We start from the raw sequence: 12,088 nt of genomic DNA on the forward strand, positions 1-12,088 counted from the left end.
GGTCATGCCATCATGGAAGGCTATCAGATTATTCATTGTGCATTGATCGGATAATTAATTGGTGTTGATGCATACAGAATGTCTAGTTTACAGATGTGAAAGCTGAAGAGCTCTGAGGCTCTATTCAAAGCAAGTTCCTCATACTACCTAGAGCAAGGCTTGTATTTTGAGAGGATCTTAGCTTAGTTTCGACAATAACTGAGGCAGTTTCTGTTTACAAATCAGTATTTTGCACTTGGATACCTCCACCATGGTGGAAATAATATAGGCATAAAAACTGTAGTCCTTATTTCAGTGGGCTAAGATTTCAAGCAGTGGGTTGATTAGTCATATCGGTGTACGTTGGAGTTTTACATGCTTGTTTATGTGAATGTCATGCAGATGGAAACATATGAATAAATGAAAAATAGGCACTTGTAGGAGACAAATTTATTATTTTGTTACTGTTCAAACTCTGTATGTATACAATTTGCCTTAGTATGGAGAGCAGCTACATAGTGGTTATATAGGATCAGACTGATATTAATATATCAATGACATAAGACCTATGGGGGGGGTTTCTTCTTTGGCTATGTATATATGCATGTGTATAGGTAGATACATAAAAATGTTTGGGTTAATTTAGGAAAAGCGTATGAAAATTCTTTTTAAAGAGTGGATGAAAATGCTGCTTAAGGGGGTTGTATTAGCAGTGGGAACCTCTTGAAGTAAAATGAGCTTTGCTCTAAGTATGATTGAACACTGCTTTGCTTTTTACACTCCTAGTGCGTGTGTTGCTTGCCTGCTAACCGTGGTTAAAAGGCATGAAGTCATAGGCAACTATTAAAACGTTTAGATTCCTAGCTTGTAAATATTGCATTTCTTACAGAATTGGAGTGAAATCCAGTCTTAGGTTTCTTGTTCATCCACTTCATATCCATTGGGATGCAGCATTTGTGAAAGAATCAATTATCCATTTGTTAGTCAGAGGAGCTTTACAAATTATACATTAGCAGATTGATTTCTCAGGTTCACCATTGAGGGACTGATAGCATAAGGTGGGTTGATGATGAGTGTCAGGGGAGAAGGAGTTGCCACAAAGAACACAATTAAAAGAAGCTTTCTGAGTGGCCGTGAATTTACTCCTAATTGAAGAGCTGACATAATCCATACTAAGTGCATTTATTTCAAGCATTTTACACTAGGTAATTGATTATCACATGAGGTACGTTTGTTGGTAGGTACTTGATTTTCCTTTCCTTTAAATTTAGGATTTTGCAAAAGCCTGCATTTAGATCTTTATGGGCAAGTTGCATGCTAGCTTTTTCTCCGTCTCCCTAAACTTTTCTTTCTTCCATTAAGGTAACATTTTTTTGTTCTATAGTGTCAGCTTGACATTATTGATTTTGAACAGTCAAACTTACTTATGTTGTCCAGAATTCCAAACATGTCTCCATCAGAAAGAAAACTGCAGCTAATGGAAATTCATCTGAAGGTGTTTCTTCGTTCTTTGCCAGAACTTCTACACTGTATGAATTTCTGAAGCTGTTCCCAGATTAATAATTTCAGTGTATTTCCCTTCCTAAATAACAGGATCGTCCTTATTGACAGATTTGAATGATGTTGCTTTAGAAATACTAAATGTGTTACTATAGTTTATACAGTACTGGAAGTACTCATTGTGACTTCATTGGAAGTACTCATTGTGACCACAAAGAGGTTGAGTTTGGACTAAAGCTAGGGGTCCTGATTAGGTTAAAAAAAGATTACCCAATGTAATGCTAATTAAATAATTATTAGTAATTTCCTCACCATTTTATATGCAGCTGCCTGTGGTTTTATGACATGGGGTTTAAGATTAGATCATCTCTTAATTGAGAAATATTTACATGGATTATGTGTTCCTAGTTTTTAGATTGACAATGTGACTTCAGATTGCTGTTGTAATTTTTTTTTATTTTATTTTTTTAAATATGCTTGTAAATTTGGACAGTTTTTTCCCCCTCACCCATTTATAATACCTTTAAAGCAGTCAACTGACCAAACCCCAGAGCATATCCTGGTTCTGACTGCATCAAATGTCCTCCAGATTGTGATGAGTTAGTGACTACCTGTGCCCTCTCTAACCTTCAGTGATTCTTCATCTTTTGTTGACCTGTAAAGGTGGATATTGCAGGAAGGGCATTTATTCTCTGTACTGTAAAAACCAAAACCTATTTTCTTTTGCCAGGCAAATTAAATTCTTCAGTGGGTTAGCTGGAATAAGGTTTTAAAAAATCCACAAGGGAAAGACAGTTGTAACTCCATGGCTGAGTTGATACTGTATAATAAAAATAAAAAATAAAAGGGGGGTGAGGGAGGGTAACCCACAAAATTATCTGTGTTCCTCTTTTCTGAACTATCAAAATTATCCACAGAGTGTTAGCAGGGTATAAATACAACTAAATTTGAAATGGTAAGTAACTTTGACACAGCAGTATATTTATAAAAATAATTTATATGAAAAGATTAATGGAGCTGATTCTAGAAGAAACACTTTGGTTTAGATAACACATGTACCAGTTTTCATAGAATCATAGAATGGTTTGGGTTGGAAGGGACCTTAAAGATCATCTAGTTCCAACTCCCTGTCATGGGCAGGGACACCTTCCACTAGACCATGTTGCCCAAAGCCCCATCCAACCTGGCCTTGAACACTTCCAGGGAGGGGACATCCACAACCTCTCTGGGCAACCTGTTCCAGTGCCTCACCACCCTTATAGGGAAGATTTTTTTTCCTAATGTCTAATCTAAATCTACCCTCCTTCAATTTAAGGCCATTACCCCTTATCCTATCTTTACATGCCCTTGTAAACAGCCCCTCTCCATCTTTCCTGTAGGCTCCCTTTAGGTACTGGAAGGCTCCTATAAGGTCTCCCCAGAGCCTTCTCTTCTCCAGGCTAAACAACCCCACCTCTCTCAGCCTGGCTTCATAGGAGAGGTTTTCCAGCCCCTTGATCAACTTCGTGGCCCTCCTCTGGACTCGCTCCAACAGGTCCACGTCTTTCCTGTATTGGGACCCCAGAGCTGGACGCAGTATTCTAGTTGGCTTTCTGGACTGCAAGCGCACCTTGCCGGGTCATATTGAGCTTCTCGTCCACCAACACCCCCAAGTCTTCCTCCTCAGGGCTGCTCTCGATCCATTCTCTTCCCAGCCTGTAGTTGTGCTTGGGATTGCCCCAACCCATGTGCAGGACCTTGCACTTGGCCTTGTTGAACTTTATGCGGTTCGCACAGGCCCACCTCTCCAGCCTGTCAAGGTCCCTCTGGATGGCATCCCTTCCTTCCAGCGTGTTGACTGCACCACACAGCTTGGTGCTGTCGGCAAACTTGCTGAGGGTGCACTCGATCCCACTGTCCGTGTTGCCAACAAAGATATTAAACAGTGCCGGTCCCAATACCAACCCTTGATGAATGGCACTCATCACTGATCTCCACTTGGACACTGAGTCATTGACCAGAACTCTTTACGTGACCATCCAGCCAATTCCTTATCCACCGAGTGGTCCATCCATCAAATCCATGTCTCTCCACTTTAGAGACAAGGATGTTGTGTGGGACAGTGTCAAATGCTTTGCGCAATTCCATTTTATCTGTGGCCTTTTATTTCTGATTTCCTAGATAGTTTTAGATACAAATCTTAACCAGCTTTCCAGTGGAATATAGTTCTGGAAATGGTAGGCTTGACTGTTACTTAGCTCTGAACAAGAAGATCCTGGCGTTAGCTATCCTTGCTGGAACTTTATTTTAAAATGCATTTAATATTCACCTCTGACTGTTTTTAAGTTCATGGTCTGTCATCACTTTCTGAGATCCATAGAAAATTTTGACTGGTAAAGTCAGTGAACAGACTAGTAGCCAATAGTGCCAATTCAACTTGAGTGCAGGACAAAAAAATTACTGTGTTTGCTTTGCCTTGTGCACATCATCTAGAATAGCGTCTCCTGTTGGAACTTAGCCGGAGGTTTGTGTAAGTGAGCAGGTCTGCTTTTAGTTTAATTTATTTGCCTTCCCTGATTGTTATCTGTGTGTAGTGCAAACAACAGGAATAAAAGAATTTGAGAAAGGAAAAGTTAAAAGCAACTGATAGAGGTGTTGGACATGCAGAAAGCTTGTAAGAGGTTGCCAGTTATACACAGTGTTATGAAATACTGTATCATCAAATTTCTACTCAGCAAACAGCTCTGAAGTATTGTGTGCAGTTTTGAATGTGGGGAAAAATGCAAATACTGTGGAATCACCTTTTTCCCCACCAACAACATTCTGCGTGTATATAAGGAGAGTTTTTGACTTGCTAGGCACTATTTGGTTACCTGAGTGTTATCACACATTTAATCTCCAAAGTATGCCATGTGGTTTTCAGACTGCAGCATGGCAGATGAATTCCATCATCCTGCTCCTTGTCTTCAACTTCTATGTAAGTTATCTTCACATAATCTACCTTGCCTACTTCCTGCACTTCAGTTTTTCAGTGTCAAACTTAATCAAAGCCATTTGGCAGCAAAATGGGAAGAGTGTGGACTGTAGGATTGAACTGTTGACTCTTCTGCTGTGTCCTGTTTTGTTTCTTTTTGTCTTGGGCTTTGTTGCAGTAGGGTGTTTCCTAGAAGGCCCATCGTATGGGATTGCTGCTAGATCTGCTGTTGCTGTCATGTCAACCGTGATGGCAAATGTAGGTGCTAGAGCGTTGAGAATAATATGGCCAGTTGAACAGTGTACCTTAGCATATGACCTTGTGTCAAGGTGGGGCTATTCAAGATGGACTTTTTGCCTTTCCAATTGCAGAGTAATAGAAGAAGAACCTTTGTGAGAAAGTTGTGGCAATGGCAACCTAGATGCAGCCCAGAACAAAAAACCATACCACTTCCATGATGAATTCAGTTGAACTTTATGTGCTTGTCCTTTCAGAGGGCCAGAGTTGTTTCTCGTTGTGTAGGGAATGGTGGAGACGTGTTGGCATTTTTTTTTTTTTTAATTCTTTTTCCCCTAGACAGAGACAAAATCTTTTGTTGAACTTTGATGACCAAAGCAGAAGTTTACAAAGGCACTTACAAGGTAAGGCAGGAATAAAAGCGTGTGCTAGCAATTTTTATGAAGCTTCTAGAAAGTGATACTGACAACTGACATGTCTTGCCTCACTCAGCATCCTCGAGCCCTGGAATTAGCCAAATGTGTGTGTAGCATCTGAGAATCAGAGCTTTCACAAGGGTGTTGACCACACCAGCAGGCTGATGGGCTTGAGCTGTGCTCCTCAGCTGACACCCCCCAAATGCATTGGGAGGAACGTAGCCAGGGAATGTGCACCAGCTGCCTGTGCTGCCAGTGATGTGCTCGTTTCTGATTTTGAAACGCAGCATGTCAGCATAACTGCTCTGTGGTGAATGAAAATACTTCTGGAGCACATAAGGAAAATAAGTTTGACTTCTTCCTCAGCAGTGCGCTTTTTGGCAAACAACGCACAGCAGAAAGACCGCTTTGTGATAGGCAGTAATTGTGATGTTTCCAGGTAGCATTTTGTGCTACCTTTGATACACAAAGTGAGACCAAGTGGTGTCTCCTGCACCCAAGGAAGTGGGAAAGCAAAACGACTGCAGCATCCTTTTCCCAACTCATCATGCAACTGTTGCAGTACAGGGCTGAGTTGTTCAACCTTAATTAGAAAGAAGCTTCTACAAAATTAAATGTGATTTGGACATACATTCTTTTCAAGGTGGAAGAGAGGAAGACTTCATTTCCCTGAGTCAGAATTTTTTGGGGGTGAAAGATTATGGGGAAAAGCTTTCCAAAGGCTGTGAGAAGACCTCCATTTATCTCCTGTAAATAGTCCATCTGGACAGTGTGTTTTTATATAACTTTTTATGATGTACTTCTTATGTAATTCCAACTGCCATAGTGTATATAAGGACCTGTGATATTTTATACACAGTTGTGTAACATCTAGTGTGACCCTATGACTCCGGCGCTTTTCCAGCGACGCTTTCTTTTCACACCAACATACGCTGGATTTCTCCTTTTGCCATGCCCAGAACCACAGAAGTGATCTGTTTTGTGGTTCAATCTGTTCAAAATTTTATGAGAGTAAGAAAAGTTGTTCTTAAATGAGTAAGAGAGACTTGTTTGGGTTAACATCCTTCAACGATGCTTGAAATGATGAGATATTTGTTACAGAGGGTGAAGTCAGGATCGTGGTACATAAGAAGGTTCTTGGTACTCAAATATAATTGGATGGGGCTTTGTATGCAAGAGGGTACGCGTTGCGTTACCCAAATGATGTTATAAGTTAGTCCTCGGTGCTTAAGGTAAAGCTGGATGTTTAACCTAAGTAAACAGTAGCAGATGCGGTATAACCCTGTAGATTAGAACCAAAAGTATATCTGGATAGGGAAGGGAAAATTTATTAAACTGGGGCAATCTCTAGGCTTTTTTCAGTATTTGTCTAAGAAGAGTACACCTGTGTTGCACTTCAATACCTTCTAATACTCGCTTCTGAGAACACTTAAAGGCAAAAATGAAGCAAAAGAAGGGATTTGAAGGAAGAAACAACTACCAGTATAGCCGTCAGACCAAACCAGGAGAATTTTCAGTTGCCTTGATGCCTTGTTGGCGTGTTTTATGCTGTTTTGATAGTGGGAGAGGTTCTTAATTAACAGCTGTGGTGTGCAGATGCTCAAGGTCTGGAAGCCTGGCACTTCATGAGAGCTCCAGAGCCCTGAGGCTCTTAACTGCAAAAAATGTCAAATTTCTGGGTTTGGCAAAAGTCTGGAAAGAAGGCTGTCTTTTGCCATTGTCATGAAAATACCTATTCTGTGTGGGGTTTTTGATTCATGCAACTAAACATTACACAACCGTTAACACAAATCTCAGGAAGTGTGGGGGGTGTTAAAGGATGTGATTGGTGATGTAACTTTAAAGTCAACTTTAAAAGTCTTTCTTCTTTCTTTTCTTTCCTTTCCTTTCTCTAGAGCCCAGTGAAGATAAATCAGATCAGCCTGGATGAAAGTGGAGAACACATGGGTGTTTGCTCAGAAGATGGCAAGGTACAACAAACCCGTTTATATATTTATTGAGGTAGCAGGTAGTCCTCAGTATTACACTTGAGATAATTGTGATACCTGTGGAGGTAATTCCTGCATTTAGCACTACCACTTTGACCATCCATTTTGAGAACTGAGCTCACCTTTGAATACTCAAAATTAAAGTCAAATATATTTTGCACAAATGTGCTGTAGGAAAAGTAATTACAAGAATGTCAATAATGTAACTGGTATTAAGCTGATTAACAGCTGTGGCAGGAGGACATGTCACCTTAATCATTACTGCTGTGCCAGTTATACTTCAGTGACTACTCTGCTGTTCCTGCAAGACAGTAGTTTAATGCCTTTCTGCTATAAATCCACAAAATTGGATTTTGTGGGCATGATTTCTGTGGGCTGGTGGTTTTCATTTTCACACATGTTATGAATGTTTCTCTTGAATTATAGAATCTTTTGATAAGCAATCATAGTTTATCAGAAGAACAAAGTGTCTTACAACAGCCACATTAAATAAATGTAAAATCAATATATGTACAGTTTCCTAAAAAACTGGCACCTACTTCCTTGACTGAGGACATATATCATTTGTGCAGTGTATAACTAACAATTATCAGTGCTTCTCTGGAATGTTGAGCTGTGACATTTAGTGGTTTTGGTGATTGATTTTCCACTTATAAGAATGTCTTTTTTGTTTTTAAGTCGATGGCAGTCTTTTCTAATGTTGGTTTGCAATGATAAAATTCTAATGCGTAGGATGTATTTAAGCTTGTTTTTTAATATAATGCTTATATACAAATGCAGTGCATTAAAAAATCATTTAAGTAATTTCTCAATATCCATCTGACTTACTGAGGAGAACGTTTCTTACAGAGTAGACTTGGGGGGAGGAGGAATGTTGGTGATCCTGATGGATGCATCTCATTCAGTAGAAGTTCTATAAATTAAAAACAGAATTGAATTTTGTAGTAGACAAAATGGGGAAACAACCCCTTTAGACTGTATGCGCTTGGGTTTTTTTCCTTCCAAATAGGTGGGGTTTTTTTTCCTCAAGAGGCAGGCAGCCAGTTTATGTATCCAAGCCTTTTGTTTCTCAGAGATATCTTGATGTCAGTATCTTGACACGGTAATTGGGATACTAGTGCCTATCAAAGTGGGTTGTAGGATTTTACAGCCTGTGAGAAACACAGCAAGAGTGTCCTAATTGTCTAAGCAAGATAAGGGAAGGGTCAGTAATTGTTCAAGGTAATAAAAATGTTGAGCCTAGCATTGTTGTTTTGGGTGGTTTGAATGGTGGGGGGAAGCAAGCACTTGCTGGAAGAGGTCCTCACATGTAATTGTGGATTACTGACTTGAAATATCTATGTTGCAGTGAGACTACAAGCCACTCATATTCTTCTTATATTAAATTAATATTAAAAATAGGTATTTGATTTCAGAAACATTCAGAAATACATAATCCCTACTTTGGTGTGGCTGTATTTGAAAGGCTCCAATACTTTAAACAGTGATTCTGTCTTCATTTTGTGAAACAGCTGTTGTGGATCCAGTAGGTGACACTTCATGCTATACAAGGCAGCCTAAGCTATGGTCCCCAAGCCAGGGCTAGTTCTAGTAATGTTTTTGATGCAGGGCTGGAGTATCACAAGTACAATATTCATCATATTTGCATTCATAGAATCCGGGGACATTAATGCTTCATCATATTCTGTGCTGAAAAGCTCATCTGGAGATTTGGAAGATCTGGGTGTTTTAGAAGTTAGACTTTCCACTTGACCCAGAAAGCTGTGTGTCTATGAAAGAATCCACCCCTAAAATGGGTGAAAAAACATACTTGTATGTTATGCTACTGTATAAGAAAATGGCAGAAATTCCTGGCTAGATAATGTAGCACATACAGGTTCTAGGTCATAACAAAAGTGTAACTTTATGCTCCTTATAGCTCTTTCCTTACTATAGTGGGAGTGTACGTATTGTAAGAAGTTAAACACTTGTACAAGTGGTTGCAAAGTCGTGATTAACTTAGATAAAAAAGTAAAAATAACTAAATCCTTTTTTTAAAAAAGGAAAAGTGAAACAGTTTAGTTTTCTAAAATCAGTTTTAAATGAAAAAAAGGGATATAATAAAAAGACCTGTGAATTTTGAGCCAGGTGGATTGATGCAAGTATTTTCTACCTGTCCTCTAGATGACTGCAAAAGATTTTTGCAATAGGCAGGTAGTGCGTTTTCCCATATCAAAGTGGATCCAATATGGGGGAGATGGAAACCATTTGTCCTCTTAAAGGAAGCTCTTCTGATGAGAACCCCCTCCTCATATCTGTTCTGCTGTCTGATGTATTTTATTTTCTTACTTTTTTCTTTCTTTTCCCACACTCAAACCAAATTTGGACTAGCTAGGTTGACGGGGAGGAGCGGGGCTTGGCAGCACAGTTGATTCTTTAACCCTCTTCTTGTCAGGCGGTGTCTAGACCTAGTGTCAAAACCTGGCACTTGTACATCATACATGGCCAACAAGTGCTTTGGGAGCCAACTGCAGTTTTTCTGTACTGCAGGTTTGGTTCTTTGAAAATCTTCCTTGCCAATGGACTCAACTGAAAATGGTTGAGTGTTGAAATATTAGGGTATAAGAGGAGAATTTTGGAGCTGGAATAAATAGAAGGGGAAACAGGCTTGCAGATTCGGAATTGTTGAGATTTTTTAGGTCAGTTTTTTCCTACATGTATGCTGTCTTGAAAAACCGACTCACAGTTTTGCTAAAGCTCTCATGTCATTACATACAGCTATGTAATTGGCACCCTTACTGACTTGTAACTTTTTTTGTACAAAGGTAAATAAATTATATTGAAAACCCATGTGCTTACATGCTTAACGTGTTTAATGCTTCTAACAACATTTATATTAAAAATATCCATGAAGTATTACATTGATCATTTTTCAAGAAATGTGGCTTGTAGATAAATTGTGTTTGTTTTCCTGCCTTTTGATCACTGAAGGTTGACTACTTCTTCCACATATGGAAGCAAAACACCAGCTAAGTCTGGATGCACTGGAGTGGTGGGTTCTGGGTATTTAAAATGACAAGACTGGCAAAATGTAGTGGACTCTCATCATAAAATTCTCTTTCGAGCTACCCAAAAACGTCATGAGCTTAGTGGGGATAGAAAGTAGAAATAGATAAATCCAATATAGGTTTGTAATATCAAAAGAATCACTTTCTCTCTGAAGAATAAAAGACACTAAGAAGTAATAAACTGTTATACGGTGTCCCTAGAGTAAACACGATAACATGTATTTTATGCTGAGTTGTTTTTTCCTCTTTAGTTAACTGGCTCCATTTGGTTTTCTTACCATTAAAGGACTATCATATTGCCACATTTGATGAAGTACTATGAAAATGTTGAAGGCATTGTTGCTGATGTTAATTTTGATTAATAAGTTTTAATTTGAGAGGGGTGTTTGGTCGTTTCTGAGGATTCTGCTTCCATGGCATTTGCAGTTTTGTGCTTTAACTACATCTATTCTTTTTCTTCCTCCTTTCTTCTTATTTTCTCTTTCCTCTCTTTCTTATTTTGTTTAGTCTGTTGCATTGGATATGCTGTGCCAACTGATGAAAACAAAAACCCAGAAAACAGAATTCTCTAGACATCAGCCTGAAGGTTTTCTAGGCTTACAGCCAGGCCCAACTCAAATACAACCCTTTGGTTGGCTTACATAATCACAACTTCGCGATACATCTCACTGTCTCCAAGTATTGATTTTCCAATCCTTTGGAGCACTAGCTTAGCCCTACATAGTGCATGCAGCAGTATTTTTAAAGCATATTGTTAGAGGCAGTATATTCGCTAATGAGTAATGGACAGAGCTGATAATGCTGCTTAGGAGATGTATCCAGGAGACAAGCTTGAAAGGGAGATGCGGTGGTTTGAGATATTTTTAACTTCTCTGAGACTGCTGAACTTTGAGCCATTCTGAGGATGGCTTAGTTCCTCAGTGATGGCTTAGTTCCTCTTGTAGTTTACCTGAAGTCTAATTTTTTTTTTCTCTGTTTCCTTGACTATCTGCAGGAATTTTGGGGGTTCTTGTCCTCCAAACTGATCTTTTTAGAGCCATTAAGCCTCACTTTTTGTGGCACATTACTGGTATTTACTGGCTTCGTTTTGCAGATCTTTGTCTAGTGTTTTTTTAAAATTTTTGTTACTATTATATTTTTGTTTTCTCCCTGAAGGAATCATGACGGAGATTGGGAGAGGGAAAGAAATAAGGTTAAAAGAACTCTTAGATCTTTGAGTTCAACTTGTTGAACATGCAGATCAGAGTTACTAAAGAGATTACCTCTTCCAGAAAATAAGGATGAATGACTAAACCTGTCTGAGAACCTTCTAAAGTAGATTTGCTGTCAGATACAGTTTTCCACTGATCGCTCCATGGGATGCTCTTTTTTTCTCCCTTTTCCCACCAGCAATGTCCATCCCTGCTGGGGTGGTTTTGTTCCAACAGCTTCTGGCAGTGGGTGGAAACCTCCTAACTGGTTTGGTTTTTCATTATGATTTTATTACTCTTTGTGGAAATCATATTAGTTAATCAAGTACAAATTCCTGGCCACAAGTCTTCACCCCTATTTTACTCTGAAGTTCTGCAGGAATTGAGTTGTCAACTGTCTCATCTGAGAATTGGAGGAGGGAATGTTGCATGTTGGGTGAAGAGGCATGAGCCTGAAAGAGTGTTGTACTTACAAAAAACTTGGGAAACCCTATTCTGTAGTCATGGCATCTAAGTCTTAATAATATTTCTTAATGCTTGGTACCTCTGTACCTGTTCTGTAAGTAAAGGGAAGAAAACATTTAAAGATCTGTTAATTCTCTTGACAGTAGAAACATACTTTTTGGTTTTGTTTTTTTTTAATGTTGAGCCTTCTTCAGATGGATTAATTCTGATAGATATTCTAATGGCCTGTGGTTACAACTTCAGTACTGACTATTAAATGTACTGAGACATCAACATATATGAGAAGGGGTGAATCTTCAGAGGAAGACGTTTC

At 39.0% G+C, this 12,088-nt stretch overlaps 1 protein-coding gene across 2 annotated transcripts in view; it reads left to right on the top strand.

The window, feature by feature from the left end:
* The window catches only part of VPS41 (VPS41 subunit of HOPS complex), a 120,053-nt gene that overhangs the window by 36,672 nt on the left and 71,293 nt on the right, over positions 1 to 12,088 (top strand). For both annotated transcript variants that reach the window (XM_075745354.1, XM_075745355.1), the window contains exon 5: positions 6,981 to 7,055. In XM_075745354.1, the coding sequence (XP_075601469.1) occupies positions 6,981 to 7,055 (75 nt within the window). The remainder of the gene's footprint in view (positions 1 to 6,980; positions 7,056 to 12,088) is intronic.

The sequence above is a fragment of the Balearica regulorum genome, chromosome 2, assembly GCF_011004875.1.
Source record: "Balearica regulorum gibbericeps isolate bBalReg1 chromosome 2, bBalReg1.pri, whole genome shotgun sequence".
Classification (NCBI taxonomy): Eukaryota; Metazoa; Chordata; class Aves; order Gruiformes; family Gruidae; genus Balearica; species Balearica regulorum.